The sequence below is a fragment of the Nelumbo nucifera genome, chromosome 1 (genome assembly GCF_055504915.1).
Source record: "Nelumbo nucifera cultivar China Antique chromosome 1, China Antique-T2T, whole genome shotgun sequence".
NCBI classification, from domain to species: Eukaryota; Viridiplantae; Streptophyta; class Magnoliopsida; order Proteales; family Nelumbonaceae; genus Nelumbo; species Nelumbo nucifera.
In genome coordinates this window covers 66,930,386-66,948,855 of record NC_142649.1, presented here as the reverse complement: position 1 = coordinate 66,948,855, position 18,470 = coordinate 66,930,386, and the positions used below count along the sequence as shown (strand labels likewise).

Genomic DNA, 18,470 nt, shown 5'->3' with positions numbered 1-18,470 from the left:
ATCTTAGGAACCAAATTGACTGCTTCGTTTTTACACCATTCATTAGGACTTTCCATCCAAAGAGTTGGCATCGAAGGGGGGCTTTTGTGGTCCATAATTTTGACCACCTGATTTGTTCTCAAGAGGGACCCACAGTTTCAGAGTATGAGAAGCTTTTGTAAGCCGCTCAAACTGAGTACTCCCCATCCTTTGATCTTTTCCAAAGAAGCTTGTCCTCTTAGCTTTGTGGGGTTAGAAGGATATTTAAGAAAGTTTCGACTGATGGATCTGTGAAGACATGGTATAACAGTTGGGAGTTCCAAACCCCCTGAGAGAAGGCGAAGTCTTTGACCATCCAATTTCTGACATCTGGGTCATGTAGTTGTCGGGGTTGGGGTTTATTAGAGGGAAGACTTAGGATCCAAGGATCATTCATGAGAGTTGATGCGAGTTCCATCCCCCACTTTCCAATAGAAGTGTGGTGTGAAACTGTTCCTGATACTTGGGATGTTTCGCCACTAATGTGAGTGAGATCTCCCTGGTTTGACTTTAAAGATGGACTTGTTCCTTGGGTATTTTGCCCGAATTTGCTCCTTCCACAGGTTTCGCTCTCCTGTTAGCGACCTCCAAAAATGTTTTGCAAAAAGAGCCTTGTTCATTGGTTCTGCCTTCCTGCTCCAAGGGATATTGTGGCCTCGTTTGCTTGTTTCACCCTGCCACCAGAAATTTCGTTGTAGTTGGTCTCAACTCATTTACCCAATCCAACGAAGCCGCAGCTTTAATAAATAAGTTTTTAAGCGAGGTCTAACAATTTGCACGTTCAAGCACATTTCAATAGATTTAAGGTCCATTTGATTGAAATTAAAATCAGAATGATCCATTCCAATTCCAACCATTTAATTAGATAAAATTGGAATCTAATTCCCATCCCTGGTGGAATGGGCATTCGACTATTTATTCCGACCAATTATGAATTTCTTATTCTAAATTCGATTCCAGGAGATTGATGAACCATGTGCTCAAACAACTTTGGAAAAGCAAAGTTGAGAAGGACAAATTTGAAGTTTTTCAGCAGGCAAACAAAGATCAACCATGTGCTCAAACAATTTCCATGTCCATGAAACATCTGAATTGATGACCATACAATGTTGAAAATCAGAGATCTCAACGGACATCTTTTGCCTTGACCGATTTTTCTCATGGCCCTTACATTAATAAAAAGAAGTGTGGGGGGCCGGGCCTGGGGCAATCACACCCATTAAAATATGTATGATTGATCCATAAAAACAATATTGAATTTTCCGCTTGAAAATAAAAGAAAAAAATGTGAAGATCTCAATGGAAAAGGTGTGGCCGATCTTGGGGGAAATCTCGAGCAAGCATAACCAAACCAAGCGTCAGAATCTAAAGCTGGGATCTACGTCCATCGCCCAAGCAAATTTGGCGAGAAGAGACTTGTTGAATATCTGCAGAATACAAGGAAGAATAATTAGCAACGGATATCCTTGGACAAGATAGCTTTTGTCCTTTTGGATCAAAAGATAGTTTATCCTTGGAGGATCAATAACAGCTACAATCAATTCATTAAAAGAACCCCCCCCCCCCCCCACCACCTTCTCAATGGGGACTTCATGGCGCTTGCACCATGCAACGGATATCCTTGGATCAAGATAGTTTATCTTCGACGTGCCCAGTGCCACGGTCTTTAGATCCTCTTTGATCTGTTTATCCCTTTCCATTTTCTCAATCTTAGCATTTGCCTGGGCAATTTTCCTCTCCAACCTGCATGCAAGCAAAACAATAAATTTGCAACATAACTGCAACAGAAAAAAAAAAAAAAAAAAGCTCCTCGTTGGGCAAAGGCACGAGTTATTACGCTTCAGGGGTCAAGTTCCTCTTTGGCTTCCCATCAGCACCCTTCAAAGGGGGCTTCCCTTTCTTTGCTCTAGCCAAGTCCGTTTTGAGTTCATCCAACAATTCCTACTCGGAACATGAAAACAAGCATGAACTTCCAGAGTGCAAACAGAAGCCACTTGGACATGAACATCCAGCATTGAGAAGGATATCACAATAGTTGGTTTAACAAGGGGGAAGAAAAGACCATATCACAATATGCCCATCCCTAACAAACAGTACATCCAACACAATGGCATGCAGATTGTGCTTATAAATTAAAGCTTATTTACATTGCCCTTCCTTTCATTTCCAGTGCATAGAATAAGGTAAGAAATACCTTTAGCTCCTTGATTTTATCATCCAATCTATTCATTTGAGCACTGTGGGACTTCGAGACACTACGTTGATGGTTGCATATGATTGCAACCTGCAAAATCATGGAAAGACAAGAAGACGATAGTGACCATAAGACAAACCCCAATTTGAACTTTTAATAATGAGAATTTTTATTTTCTTTCAGCAACAAAAGCTATCCTTACTTCTTTGTTTGCATGTTGATATACAGTAATTTTTTCTGCAACATCACCATCCTTGGTTTCTTTATTCAACTGTCAAAAACCAGAATAACACCATTAAGAATCATCAAAAGTTACAAGAATTACAGAAAACTAAGGATAGCAACCACACCAAGAAAGGAAAAAAAAACTATCACCCACAGGCCCCCTTGTGCCAGAAATCTAATGCCCTTCTATATATGTAAATTTTAACCTTGTTTGATTTATATCTCAAAATCAATCGATGCCATTTCCGATGCATAATGATTTACTACCTCTGGTCTAAAATAATTCATTGGAAAGATCATTGCTTTGGGTCACATCATTTATATATGACCATATAATGTCATACATCACATATAGTCATATACACTAAGTTGTAACATAAAGTACAGAACTCCACAATATATTACCACAAGTTATATGGCATCCACTTCTTTTTATTTCCTTTGAAGGTTACACAACGGGGAGTAGCCCATCCCCCAACCCAGGTGCAGGCGGGATTCAATCTCAAGTCTCCGCTATGACCATGAGAAGACGACCACCTTACCAACCAGCTGATTGGCAGCTTGCTATATGACATCACTTGTTACTCGGCTCTATAATTTTCTGATGAAGAAAACAGAGAGAGAGAGAGAGAGGGAACTCTATAAATTCTATTAAGTTCAGTTAATTGAGAATTTTATTAAGAGCTAGCATTCCTATGCATAATGACCTATGACAGATACATTCAATTAACAAAATTAGATTTTTCATGAATGGAGGAGATGATCTCAACTCCAAAAGAATGCCAAGGATATAAACCCAAGGGTTACAACCACAAACCTGCTTAAAAAATGATTTCCTAACATTTTCCTAGAGAAAACTTCTACATTAATTATTTTTAAGAACCAGACTATTTATTATTAGATTAAAATGGCTTGGATTCTCTTCACAAGGAATGCAAGCATTATATGATATAAAAACCTGAGTTCAGGAGTTTTGCATCAGGAAACTTCCTACTAACCATCCCATCTAAAGTGATTGACGCATTGTATGTACGAAAAACTTTGGCTGTGAGACCAGGCATGAGTTCCTTCAAATGAGCATTCAGCTTACTGGTATCTAGCTTGTCAAAAAGATCTTCCCCCTCCTTTTTTCCTGAAAAAGACATCAAGAAACATTAACCATGAAATCACTCTGACCAGGTAACAGCTGACCCCATATAGCTGGGACAAGGCTTAGATAATGATGATCATTCTGACCAGATAACAGGGTCAAGTACTCATCAAAAAATAAAAACACACACAGATAATAGTGTCAAATAGATAAGGCCCGCATACCTTCTTTGAATTGTCCAATTGCTTTATACACAGGAAGCTCAACTTCAACAGTGTTGAAATATCTAATGGAATCTTTACCAAGGAAGTCAAACTGGATGATGACAGAAAAGGAGAATAAAAAAGGGATCCTCCCATCATCATTTCCAGCAAAAAAGCAATAAATAGCTAGAATCAATCAGCAACAAAAAAAAAATATCAGGGATAGACCAACTCATACCTGTAACTTGTTTGGAGGGATTAATTCAACATTTTCTACTTTTAGTGTACAGCAACCAACCGTATCGGCCTCATCATCGTCCTGAAAATGGTAATCAGTTACAATTTGCAATCTTGGATCATTTGTAAAAATAAATAGTGCAAAGCAACATACCTTTGGAAAATTGAGGAACTTTATATAAGTTAAATGAACCCAAATAGTTGGCATAACGCATTACTTAAAAATTAGGACTCAGCTAGCAGAATGCAGATCTAAAAGAAGTTGCAGTGGCTCTGTAATATCTCATAATCTTCTAATGACATGCAGCATATGGGCATTGGCTGCCTTGTGTTTCTTCTCTAGGACTAAGATCTAAGACACAAGGTACAAAGTAATGGAGATAACAGCTTTGTCTCTAGTTATTTTGGTTGTAACCATAGTTGTCAAGGCGATGCCTAGGCAACAAGGCACCCTTGGAGGCTCACCTCGCCTAATCGCCAAGCAGTTTTCTGTAGTGTGTTATAAAAAACTTTTATATTCTTAATTTTTTGAGGTTATAATTATAAAATAGACATTTTTAAACTAAAATATTCATTTTGTGTGTTTATAATACTAATTTCTTTTTATTATTTTCTTATTTGTTAGAGTTTAATCAACACAAACATTGGTAAATGCTGTATTAAACCCTCAAAGACTTCAAAACCTGAACCAATAAGAAAGGAAGAACATAAAATGTTGTCCAATCAACACACTTTCTTCTTTTTCTTTACTAATTCTGTGTGTTTGTATACTAATTTCTTCTTCTTCTTTTTCTTCCACCTTTTCTTTTCTTCTTCTTCTTTTTCTTCCACCTTTTCTTTTCTTCTTCTCCTATAACAGAAATAGGGGTTCAGCCCCTATATTCTTTTAATTTTCTTTTCTTCTTTCTTTTTCTTCTCATGAATATGTTGGAATATGTTGATTTTCTATACTTTAACATGAAGTTTATACTTTTCTTATGAAAATTATGGATATTTATTAAGGAAATATGATTATGGAACCTAGGGAACTACCCTAGGATACATGTTTTTATTTAAAAGAAACCATCAGCTAGGTGACGCCTAGGCGACAAGCCGCCCTCCTGTCGCCTAGCCTCGCCTTGGCGCCTTGAAAACTATGGTTGTAACTTCAAAGTCTTGCAGAAAGAGTAGGAAATGCAACCATATAAGCACTCTAGTAGATTACAAACATAAGAAATCAAAATTCAAGAAGAACAAAAAGGTGTACAGAGCAGTGCAAGAGATAATGGGATTTGAAGGTGCAGAGGAGAAAAAGGAAGAGCTCAGAAGCTGTAAAAACTGTTGAGCAACAAGGGAACAACAGATTTTGGTCTTGTGAGATTGAAGAAGCTGTGCTGGAAATAATCAGAAGCCTTGAACTTGTGTCCATTAAAGATGAGAAAAGATAGAATTATACTCCATGGCAACAGAGACTAGTGTATTTGCTACCAAGGGGCCTAGAACCCACCATAAGCAACTCAACCCAAGCTCTTTGCCTGTTGAGACTGGCAAAGAGTCATAGTAGGAGCATGTGAAGGAGATAATAGGTGGTTGGCCAAGGAAATGGCATCATGGCTTTTTTTCTGGTGCCCACTCCAGGCACTCTTACCAGAAATGAAGATCGAGTAGAATGAATCTGATAATGGTGATGATAGAGAAGACTGAGACAATTGAGAAGATGAGATAATAAAGAACAAAAAAAGGTTGCAGGAAAACCTTTCATTGAAAATCAACGGTAGGGAAAGACCACGAGTAAGGAAGAAGAGAAAGAAAGTGTGATCTCTCGACTGATACAAGCCAAAATAGCCCAGAAAGTGTGAGGGAAGAGGAAGGGTCAGGTTTTTAATCACTAATCATTCAATCTAGATGGTTGTTCCAGTGAACAGAAAAAGGTTTATGCACATAAATGAGCAATAACAAAACAGACTGCTAATATCAGGCACATAAGCTACATACCTTTTCCAAAAGTTAATAATAAAATAATAATAATAATAATAATAAAGCATGTTTAACTACATATTACCTTCTCATTGCCTGCCCTTAGAGCCAGCTTATCAATAAGATAAGTGGCAACAGCTATCTGACGCTTGGCGATGTCTTTACTCGAAAAATCTCTTGTATAATTTGCTCTGATATCCTTAATGTAGTCCTGAGTCAAAAACGTGGATCACAATCATTATGAGCACAAAGCATGAAGAATGGACTTAGTATTAATTTGCACAAAAACATGAAGATGCATGGAGACTTCACCTTCAGTAACCTTGCCTTCTCATATTTCTCCTTGTCGCTTTGCCCTTTCAAGGAACTACTAGCTGCCAAGAAGACGTACTTGAATTCCTTTGGATTAATTGGGTCATTCCAAAATGCTAACCATGTAACAGTATTATCATGCTTTACTTCCTTCCATCTGCAAAAGTGCCACAAGATTTCAACATGGCTAAGACAAAATAACCTAAATCTTATTTACCATAAAAGGTTAATTTGAAAATAGACATTGCAGAACCTTTCACCAGGAATTGGGCATTCGGGAACTGGGGCACCCTTTCCAATGTTTATTGTGATATCATTTGGACGTATGCGTCGTTTCAACTTTCCCATCTGAAATCCATGAGTCAACGATCAAAAAGGATTCCATGATAAAGAATTCAACAAGTAATGTAAATACTTCTAACATCCCAGCAAAAAACCACCAAATATCTACAGAATCTATTAGACAAAGTGCTCTAGATTATCATCTATAGAAAATATAACACAAAAACACCTTTGGATGCTCGCCACGGCCTCGAAATAAGCCAGGTGGTTCAACTCTGAAATTTCCAACCTGAGATTAAAATATGAACAAAAAAGTCAGCAAGTATCAATAAACACATGCATTTACAAACAAGAAAAGAATACACCTAAGCAAGTGCATCAGTACAGTACCAATAAAACATACTGTATGCATAAATATAAGCTATATATACAAACAACTTAAGAGAACCAATCTTATTTTCATGGATATTAGCTTCATGGCATTATTACATTATAGTCTATCAGAACTCACAAATAACCAAGAAAGTTGCATATGCAATAATAGAAAAAACAACAATTGCTGCTTCAAAAGCATGTTTGAGATGCAATGAGTTAGAGAAAAGAGGACATAATGCCACAAATGTTTAAGCACAATGCCACAATGTGTTATTTCTTTGTACACTATATACCATGCATGACAATGAAGTGTTTACACAATCATGTAAGCAATCCATTTAATATGCTAAGGTCTACCAAAACTGATAAATGTTAAAAAGGAAATGCCCCTTCCTAACTAGAAAATTGGGGGATGCAAAGAAAGATATCATGCCATTTACATAAAAAGATGGGAAGATCTGCAGGGATAAAAGAAAAACAAAATAAAAACAATGCATTACGGAAAAGAACTAATATCAAATTATTGTGGATATCACTTGGCACTAAGTGGGTTCATGTATTTCTATGCATTAAATATTTTTTTGATGAATGTTTCTACGCATTAAATATTAGAAATCATGTGTTTCTTTTTTACTTTTTTTTTAAATATGTCTAAGATCTTAGCTAGAAAAAAAAAAGACTATGAAGCTAGAATCTGATCCACTGAGACCCGAACTAGTACTGTAAAGGAAAATACCAAAAAAAAAAGAGGGAAAAAAACTAATATTCTAACAAAAATCATGCCTTGACAGCTCTCCCCAATAAAGGAAACTGGCCTGGGTCCTTGATGCAAGGTGCAGGAGCATTGCTACCTGACTGCCCCGAAAATCCTCCCCTTAATTCACTACACTCCCCATGTCCACAACCTCTCATCCTCTGCTGGCTTCAGGAATTTGTTTATGTTAATTGACTTACAAACTTTCTCTTCCTTCTCAAGGCTATCCTTCTTAAGTTTGTCCTTCTCAAATTTCAGCTTAATGTAAAGGGTCTCCACCTTTTTCTCAATATATTGCATCAACTCAAAGTCTTTGTCAAGGACAACTTTTCTTTCCTCAGATTTAAATGCTTCCAAAGCCTTCCTCTTTTCAAAGCGTACTTTCACTGATTCTTCAAGGGCCATTTCCCTATCCTCTTCTTCTGGCTGTCTGTCAGAAGCATCCTAGTTTGTGCCTTGTTCAATCTTTCCCTGTTCAGATTCCATGTCCTTCGGTAATTCAGTAGTCACAGGAACATCCCATTCACCAGATTTCTCCTCCTCTGAACCATTCGGAGCCTCACCCCTACAATACCTTGCCCTGTCACGATCACCAAACCAGCCCTCTCCACCCCTTAACCCACGACTTCCACCACCATAACCCCTTCTTTCACCATTCCCATTCCAATTTTCATTCAAGAAATGCCTATTGTCATTTCTGAAAGGACGATTCTCGCTTCCACAAGTTTTTCCCTGAGACTCAGTCCCCTATGCCTATTGTCATTTCTGAAAGGACGATTCCCACTTCCACAAGTTTTTCCCTGAGATTCAGTCCCCTCTTCCCAACCATCACCACCAATCTGACCCTGGGTTTCATTGGCACCAGCCTGATCTTCATTTCCAAAACCACAATCGTCATTAAACCCTCTTCCTCGGCCACGCCCTCTGCCTCGCCCTGGGTTATCAGTATTGTTTTTCCACTAGCTGTGCCAAAGCCACCACAACCGATGAGGTTCTTGTCAATGAAGCCACACTTCTTCGACACCCCCTCATATTCACCTGCATTCCACAGGCCAGAACAGTTGCTGCTTCATCCACTGCCTTAATTGCTCCATGTGCACCCTAAGCTTCTTCATCTATGTCTCCAGTGCCAACTTTTGGATTTTCCACTGTCAATAGCTGTTGGTTCAACTAGAGATGTCAGTGAATCAGGTTAAGTAGTAAACCCACCTTGACTTCACTCTGTTTGGACAGGTTTGGGTCGGTCTTAAGTTTCAGGTTGGGTACGGACCTGCAAAAACCCAACCCACTAACCATGGTGGCATAGTTCTCAAGGCAACTCCTAGGCAGGTAGGTGCTTTTTGGGCTATATAAAAGCTGTTGTAAGTTTTACATATTTCTTATGTTGTTTTATATTAAGTCTAATATAAACATAGGCATGATGCACTGTATCATTATTTTTATTTGTTTCATAAGATAATATATTTTTTATTAGTTTCTTATTTTATTAAGGTTTCTGATATATAGGTATTTGAAGACAGAAACGAGTTCGAGAGATATCCTCATCAGGGTTCTGCCCCTTCTTTTTCTTTTTCTGGAAGAGCAATTCTTCTTCATCCAGTTTTTGAACTAAAACAGGGAGCCCATCCCATCTTCTCCATCATTTTTTGAGATTTTTCTTTCATCTTTTCTTTCTTCTAAGACAAGAATAGGGGCTCTGCCTTCTTTAACTTCTATTTCAATGGCAAAAATAGGGGCTCATCCCCTTTTTGTTCTTTTCTTCTTTTTGACATTAAGCAACACCTAGGCAACCAGGTGACTAAGCACTCCCCCTGTCGCCTAGGTTCACCTTGGCACCTTGAACATTATGCATAGTGGCATTGAAAAACTTTAAAAAAAAAAAATAGCCTTTATCAAGGATAGTGGCACAGCTCATGGGACGGGATGGATCAAGTTCAGTAACCTTCTTCCAATTAGTCAGGTCAGGTTTGATTAAACCAAGCCCATAACCAACTTGTTGGCACCCCAAGGTTCAATCAAGCCACTTTAGTCTAGTCTTCTAGTAAAGCTATGCCTCATAAACTCAAACTCTTGCTCATTCTCCCTCCTGAGTGGGTGGTGAGGGAGGTCAGAAGTTTATGGTGTGGGCTCCTGAGTTCAAAACCTCCTTACACAGGAGTTTCTCCAAGTTAGACAAGAATGTTACATGTGATTTGGTGTTGCTTCAGACCCTATAATGTATAAAGGTGTTTCAATTGTAAATATCTTTCATGGGATTCTCATCATTCAACTCCCAAGAAAATTGATATTCCACGAGATAGTTTGGTGTAAAATGAAGATACCATATCAAGGAGATCTATCAAAAAAATAAGATACCATATCAAGGAGAGCAAATCCCCCAGTCCATGAACACAACAAAACTTTCAACATTGCTAGCACCATGATGAATGACATAGTAGTAGATATTGATCATGTTTCTCCAAGAATTGAGTACTGGACCAAAGATGATATCATCATCAGAATTCATACCATATTTACTGCAAACAAATCAAAAACCAAAGGCTACTACAATTTGAAAATCATTACCAATGTTTTAAGACTCAGACTGGACCAGATAGTCGGACCATTCAACCCAGGAACCGGAAGGGAATCTGTTTTTTTTAAACCACCGATTTTCATTTTTTCTGAAAAACTGGAAGAACCGGTCAAAACCCAGCAGAACCATTAAAAACCAGCAAGGTTTCAACGATCCAAACAGTTTCAACAACCCACCCAGGCCACCAAATGCACATATATTTTAAAATGCAAATAGAAAGACTTGAACCTCAGATCTCATAATTGCATGTGTTGACATCAAACCATCAAGCCATCATTCATTTTGAGCTTAATTATGTGTCTTTAATATATATTGATTAAATATGAATATATTTTTAATAAAACACAGGTAATGAGACTTGAATATATTTTTAATAAAACACAAGTAATGAGACTTGAACCTGGTCATTTAAGCTAAAAAGCAGCACCTTAACCATCTAGCTGCCACTAACATTTACGTTATAAATACGAAAAAAAATTATTTTGTTTGTTGTGACTTGCAATCAAACCGTTTGACCTAGTGATCAAACCATTTGGCCCATGACCCAAAAGACTTTCCAGTTTTGTGTCTGTTCAAAGTCTAAAAACACTGATTTTTTTGATAAATGATTGGTATACTATTAAGCATAGAAGAAGTGTACAATACCAATTCTTAGAAACATACTGATTGAACACTTCTTAAAAACACTGATTATTACCATATACCAATTCTTAGAAACATGTTTGTTTCTTAAATACAATGCTTTTGGGATTCCCCTTTCTTGATTACCAACTATAACCCCCCCTAAACACATCCCCCATAATATCAAGTGAGCTTTCTTAACTATCAACTTCTATAACCCTTTTTATGAGGCTGCTCTGCACCCTTGTTTCTCTTTCCCTTAATAAAATCTGTATGATGAAAACAGGTATCCAATTAGAATTCCCAGAGTGAAAACAGAGATGGTAGAAGGTCGCTCTTCTTCCATTCAACTCAATATCAGTCAACATCATCATTCCCACCGACAAAGTTAATGCCAAGGTACCTATACTTTAAATAACCTTTCAAACTCAAAATCACTCCACTTGAGATTAATTTTATCAAATAATAACTATTTAAGTATAATCCTTCTAACCAATTTACTAAAAGCCATAAAATCAAAATAACAAGACATAAAAATCCAAAGTTCAGTGAACCTTTTCCTTGACACCATCAACAATAGCCCACATGTACTTTTCCTCTTGTTTTAATTTCTCTTCTTTCAGTGCCTTCTTTTCCTGTAATGACAATGAGAGTTGAGTCAACAACCAAAAAGAAAAGAATCAACAACAAACCATTTCTTAACTATAAAGCACAAAATAGAATGTTGGCATCAGAATCAATTACTACAAAGGAGTCAGTTTAAGCAAATTTATCATTTCCAATTTACAAAGCAGAGAAGTTACATTTTTGTAGAAATCTATAATAAGTAAAAGGTTAATCCACAAGATGGATTGTTCCAATTCTGACAAATATATTGCTGCCCCAGCAGTGTTTGAAGCCTTGGATCTATGGTTTTGATAAATCTATAGGGAAGATAGAAGGGGAAAAACAAATTTCTAAAAGAAATAGTCAATTTTTAGAGTGTGGCCAGTCTAGGTACCAATACAGTATATGTATTGGGAAAAAGGTACAAAATGTGAAACTTTGTCCTCTATGATATCTAGACCTAAACATCACAACAATTCCAAAAACAGGAACAACTTGAATGAAAGGAGATTATATCATCTCAAAATGATGTTGAATAGGATTAGTTTAAAGAGGCAAGTTAAAACTGTTGTCAAACTGACTGAACATTGTTATAGGGTTCATGTGATAGCTGCAATTTTGGTTTACTCATCTAAAGTTAACAAGATATAGTTCCTTAAAGCAAGTTTGATCTAGTAAAGGTCATCATTCTGATTTAAATTAATATACTTAAGGTGATTCATAAAAAGTTTTAAATTCAGATAAGCCTGCTATTGCATGACCAAAATATTAAACAATAACACGGACACTTTTATTGGATAAAAATAAAAGAAAATTATCAAAAAGAGAAAATAGAAGGCAATGTACACCTGAAGCAAGCTTTGTGACACACACACATACAGAGAATCTCCACTCCACATCAAAGAACCTCAACTCTCAAACACAGACAATGCATCGACATCAAGAGCCTCTCATCTAAACATCCTACCATCTCTCTTGAATCTTATAAAGATAATGCATCCTCCAAGATAAGTTTGTTTAGACTAGACACTTGTAAGCCCATATCTTGTGCAGGTCTGAATCCCCCCCCCCCAGTCCTACCATTTCTACTGGAAGTGACAGGTTCTAGCTTCTGTTGCATCTGAAGCTTTGGAGTGTCTCCCTCCAAGGTAACAAACTATCAAAAGACTTGAGACCTAACTCTTGGCGCACTAATTCATCAAACAAGTTCAACATCAACTCCCAATCCCATTCCTCTAAATCAAACTCCTGATTTACACTCTCTCTCATTTCCTAACCTCACCACCACCCTCTACCCTAACAAGCCTTTTTAGTCAACAAGCTATTACTGGCACCTTGCATAATATCAGCATCACCTGGGCAAGTTGTTGGTGAGCACTTAAGATAAGTACCTGATTGAGAGAGGGTATTGGCTGAGGGAGAAGGTGAGGACTCAGGAACCATTTGAGAATTATCCAGTGATAGAAGGGAAGGAGACTCCTAGGTGTTTTCTAGTTATTTGTCGCTCTCATACACAGCATCGATATATGGCTATCATTCCACAAACATGGAATTGGAAGGGGCTTGTATCATGGTTTACCTTGGAGATGGATTTGGAAGGCCCGGATCCCTTCCAAAGTAACTTCTTTCATGTGGACTGCAACAGTGAACAAAATCTAACTCATCTTCTATCCAAAGGAATAGTCATGGATAATCTATGTTGCCTTTGTGGTCAAGATCAAGAATCAGTCTAGCATATATTAATCCTCTGCAACTTTACTTATGCTATCTGGATATACAGTCTGAAGCATTTGACTAGACAGTGGGTCGTTCCACAAAATCTTACTAGATTGATATCTTGCAGGGTTCTGTGGACATGGTAAAATAATGTAGAATCTGTTATTGTTTGTTCTGTGTTGAACCACCTAAAAGGAATTCAGGAGTATGATATTTGAAGGGAAACTTGCAACCAAGGAGATGATCATTGGGAAAGTAGAACAAACACTTGTGCAACAACTGATCATACTTAAGGCTGTGCTTGGGAAGAGTACAAATACAAAAATGATCAGTACAAATGGAAATATGTCTGGTTCAGAAAAATGCAAATATGTTTGGGAAAGTAGAACAAACACTTGTGCAACAATTGATCATACTTAAGGCTGTGTTTGGGAAGAGTACAAATACAAAAATGATCAGTACAGATGGAAATATGTCTGGTTCAGAAAAATGCAAAGTTGGTTTAGTTTTGTAATGATAATTTTGTATCCTTGCCAAATGATTTTTAGTTATGATAGATACAAACACGAATCCCGAGACTGGAATCCACCTTTTTTACATCGAACTTGAGTGCAAAAGCTTACATCCATTTTTTGGATGCAATTTTTCTCTCATTTGAATGCAAACATGTCTTGAAATCAGTGTTTTCCATCATTATCAACACACAAATACTCTTACCAAACACTTGCAAAACTGAATCAGAGTGCATATGTGCACTGAACCTGCAATTGCAAGCAGGGAATTATTGTATTTGTGCCGCAAACGTTATGGGCTTGTTTGTATTTTGGCTTTCAGTTCCAATTTGAGGGAACCTCTTCCTCTTGAGTTTTAATACAATTACCATTTGTCAATACAAATAATTATAACATCAAGAACAATGCACTCATCAAGAAACTAATACCAACTTCACAATTACTAGCACCAGCCTCCATGATTAACTAATTGTCCGAACTTCAGATATACTATTTTCATGTGATTTGGGAAGCAGTCCAAGTAGTATAACTTACCTCTGCACTCATTTGCTTTTTCTTTTCTTTTTCCCTTTGGTGCCATTCATAAATAGGTGTGAAATCACATAGCTCAAATTTCTTAATTACATGATTTTTCCCAAGTATCACTTTCCAATCATTCATGAAGTTCTCTACGAATTTCTGTTTGGTTGCATATTCTGTATCTTTCATCACTGCAAACATTGTTGCTACCTGCATATTTTTTTTTCGAGTGAAAGAAATAAATAATCAGCAGAAAAAAAGGAAAAGTCTGAGATAATCAAAACATGAATGCATATGACTGAAAAACACAGAAAGGTTGAGAAATGGAGAATCTTGAGCATCACCTCTTCCTGTTCAGGAGTCAAGTCAACAGGTTGCCCATTGTATAGCATCTTAACCCCATGGGGCTTGTATGGAGGAGGGAAAATAACACCATTGTGTTCCAAGGTAGTCCATTTCTGCCCTTCACCAGAGCTGGGCGGCACCTTTGTTGACTTGGAATATTTATCTTTCTTCAACTTTTTGCTTGTTTTCTTGAACGAGGAGGAAACAACTTTTGTGGTTGTTTTCTTTGTGGATGATGATTTATTATCTGAAGGAGCAGACTTTTTCAACCTCTGAGAAATAGGAATATTATCTTCATCATCCTCTTTTGGTTCTGATTTTATAGGTGCTTGCTTAACTTTGGCAGGAATAGACTCTGAAAGTTTCGGCTTTTTAACTAAAGATTGACCTGATGTATTGACATCACTCATAGGTCTCTTGTTCAAACTTTTGAGGGACTTTGACAATTCATTGTCCTTCTTGCTGGAACCATTTTGCTGAAACTTGAAAATCAAAGGTTTCTCTTCATCTGAATCATACTTCTTAACAGATGACCCAACATTCGTCTTCAGCTGAAATTTCGATGACAATGGAATTTCATCTTCTGAATCTGCAGAAGATTTCTTACAGGTTATCTTTGTCTTATCCATCTGCAATGAACTAGGAACAGGTGAACCATGACCCTTTGTACCAGGCTGTGACTTGATCTTTAGCGATGATCCAGAAGTTGCAAGTCTAAAACTTAGTGGCTTATCATCATCCGAATCATCAGGATCTTCTTTTGGCCCATTGCAAGGTTTATTCAACTGCTGCTTCTGCATATTATTAATAGCCAAATTCTTTTGTGGAGAACATCTTGATTTATCAGCTATTGAAGTTGATGCATTTGAACTTGCTGCAGTTGGCTTCCCTGCCGATGTCTTTGAAACTGCTTTACCCTTTTGTAAGCTTGAGTTTTGACCATTTGGAGATAATGAACCAGAGACATGCTTTCCAGATGATCCATCATTTCTTTGAGATGACGCCTTCTTTAACTCTGAGTTTACTTGGTTTTTCCTGGATGCTGTGTTGTTCCTTTTGAAAACAGCAGGTCCCTCATCATCATCGTCATCATCAATAATTTTAGGTTTTATGCAAGCATCAACAGCCATTGTACCACTTTGCAGTATGTTGGCATTTATGTCATATCATTTTCTGCATATAGTAAAATTCCAAAATCCAATGACCATTAAATGACAAAAAATTATAAATGAGTTATAGAATCCATCTAGATTCTAGCTACTGAAAAAAACTATTAGAAATGTAATATAATATATATAATAATCAACCAAAAAAATGTTACTGGCTACAATTTGACAGATCAGCAAAAGAAGCTGTTCACAGGATGTTAATGCCAAAGAACTTGATGATGGTATAACTGGGAGCATATTCAATATTTAATTTAGTGCTAAAGCTGAACACTAGAAGGCAAACTTGCAAAGATATCTACAGCAATGTTTTAAAGCACAGAAAAGTGACACAAGGCATTCTAATAGCTGGAGACATGAGGCATAGCTCAGAATGCAAAATGTGTAAGAATCCAGAGAATAAGGAGGTGTGCATGAGGCACAAGTCTTTCTTTCTTTTCGTATGAGGCAGATGCCTCTAGTACACCACATGCAGAAGGCGTTTGTTGCATATGCCTCGGAGGCATCAATGCCTCCAGAATGCACCTCAGGTCATTTTGAGGGTGCCTCGCCTGGAAGGGCACCAGGCACCTCCCACACCTTTTAACACATTGATCTACATAATGCAACCACTGTTCATATTAAAGAGTTTATGAAATATATTCATTCAGCCATTCTTAAAAATTGATTGTGATTTAGATCATTCAGGGCCATTTCATAATGCCTGAAAATGGCTGAACTGAATAACTTGTTGCTTTGTCTTTTTAGTGAATAAATCATTAAGTGGGTAGTGAGCTACTTAAGGGTCAAATGGAACTTTGGGTTGATTACTATGTTCTAATTATTTTATTTATGTAACTATTGTATCCACTAAAAGAAAAGGCAATAAGCATTTAGTTTAGCTACTTCTGCCATCAAATAGTCCCTCAGACGAATAAACAACAACCAAACTCTAAGTTTGTACATCACATACCAAGAATTGAATTTCACCAGGGTTTTTGAGAGTTGGGACACATGTACACATTGGAAATTAACAAATTTTTCCTAGCTATCCAATGCCTGGTGAGTTGATAGTTTGATACTGAAAACAGCCCAATTGGGTAAATGACAATAAATATTTCAGCAATTTTCAAATTGCAAGAGACCAACCAAAATGACCCTCAATAGAAAACATATCCAGAATACCAACGTTTTGGGACTTTTGGATAATGTTTAAGGCAAAAACTCAAGTGCCCGACATGGCAACATCCTCACAAAATATTAGGTTTCTCAAAAGCCCATATGCCTTTATCTTAATGAACAAAGAATCTGTATTGCATTTATGACACTAGGATATTAATAAGACTTCCTAACAAATCTGATAGAAAAGATTTCTATTCCATAAAGCACATGGAAAGTTTTCTACGGTGAATATTCTGCAGTTCATATTCACCAAGTTCTTCATAATTCTGGTTAAGCAGAACGCCCATGCAACAGACAAGGAGATATTCTTCTTCTAACCCATTTGTCATTGCAGGGAGGGAGGTTCAAGAGGATTTTCAGTTTCTCTCAATATGACCATTTTCTTAAGGAGAATATAAGCCACAAATTCTTTTACTTTTATCACTGAGGCCCCAAGATCTCACTGGGTGCAAATAGATATGGGCATATAAAGCGTTTACTTGTTTCTATGAATGCAATTTGAAAAGAAAAAAGACAAATAGGACAATGTTTAATCTCTAAAACCATTAGAAACCCAACGAAATAGGCACAAAAAGGGAACCAAAGCACAGCAGAAACTCAGAACATAAGCACACCAGATAATCCCGAAAAAGTCTTTCAATAAATACAATAAAGAGCAAAAAGAAAAAAAAAAAAAAAAAACTAGAAAACGGTATCCACTAAAATAACAGCCATGAGGCGATGTGCAATTTTAGGCAGCTTACCACATATAACCGAGTTACACTGAAAAGCAAACTCTCTGCAGTGAAGAGAAGAGACCTGCAAAATAGATAATAGAAGCTGAACTGAGCTCAGAAAAAAGCTAAAAAACAAAACTAAAACAAACAAACCACCACAACCCCATACAAAACTAAAATGAAGCAAAATAAAAAAAAAAAATATTTATGTACGTAACCGAAATCTTAAATCTTAAAAAAAATTAACAAATAAAACTGCAATATAATAATAAATAAAACCAGTCCAGAAAGCAAGAAAAAAACACAAGAAGCTAGAGAAATCGATAAATCTTATTACTGTCGATCTCATTTTCGACCAACCTTCCTGTGTCCTTTGAAAACCACGACAGGTCCGGAAAAAAAAGGTAGGGTAAGAGATCTTCGTTCTGTATAGATTTAGGGTTTGATTTCTGTGTCCCCTCAGACTACAAAACTATTTAAATTATTATCGCACAAGCAGAAACTCAAATGCAAAGAAATTTTCACCTTTTTTTCACCGGTTTTTACTTTTGGAGGTCGGTTTTCTATCTTCTCCTCTTCTACTGCTTCACTTCTCCTTTCGATTTCTTTCTCTCTCTCCCTCTCCCTCCTCTCCTCTCCCTCTCTCTTTCTCTCTCTCTTTCTCGTCTTTCTGCCAACGGAGGTATGTATATCTTTATAAATATAAAATTACCAAAGTATCCATACAATTTCATTAAATTTATAAACATATACCCGACAAAAAAGAAATGTTTGGTTTTTCACGTGCAATGGGCTAAAAGCCGCTAATAAACGGTAGACCGCTGGGTTTTGAAAGAACCCTCCAGTCGCTTAAGCTCATGGGGTTTGGAACGTATGCCACACGTTAC

The 18,470-nt window shown here is 37.0% G+C and overlaps 1 protein-coding gene and 1 pseudogene across 1 annotated transcript; both read right to left on the bottom strand.

The window, feature by feature from the left end:
• Window positions 1-1,043: 1,043 nt before the first annotated feature.
• Window positions 1,044-18,258, bottom strand: LOC104594162 (DNA topoisomerase 1 beta-like). The gene is made up of 17 exons (XM_010254337.3): window positions 18,109-18,258; window positions 17,611-17,665; window positions 14,540-15,713; window positions 14,211-14,405; window positions 11,397-11,477; window positions 6,747-6,806; window positions 6,489-6,583; window positions 6,236-6,392; window positions 6,009-6,134; window positions 3,969-4,049; window positions 3,752-3,842; window positions 3,436-3,569; window positions 2,415-2,483; window positions 2,213-2,302; window positions 1,856-1,959; window positions 1,593-1,761; window positions 1,044-1,445 (listed from the first exon to the last, which is right to left on the bottom strand). The coding sequence occupies exons 3-17, from the start codon at window positions 15,668-15,670 to the stop codon at window positions 1,377-1,379; spliced, it is 2,652 nt and encodes an 883-aa protein (XP_010252639.1). The 5' UTR covers window positions 15,671-15,713; window positions 17,611-17,665; window positions 18,109-18,258; the 3' UTR covers window positions 1,044-1,376.
• Window positions 7,524-10,152, bottom strand: LOC148803368 (uncharacterized; annotated as a pseudogene).
• Window positions 18,259-18,470: the final 212 nt, after the last annotated feature.

Coding starts and splice junctions, on each gene's coding strand:
- LOC104594162 (XM_010254337.3), bottom strand. CDS start 15,670: ATGGCTGTTGATGCTTGCATAAAACCTAAAATTATTGATGATGACGAT. Junction 14,406..14,539: donor TGACTCCTGAACAGGAAGAG/GTGATGCTCAAG, acceptor AAAAATATGCAG/GTAGCAACAATGTTTGCAGT. Junction 6,393..6,488: donor TGCCCAATTCCTGGTGAAAG/GTTCTGCAATGT, acceptor GCACTTTTGCAG/ATGGAAGGAAGTAAAGCATG.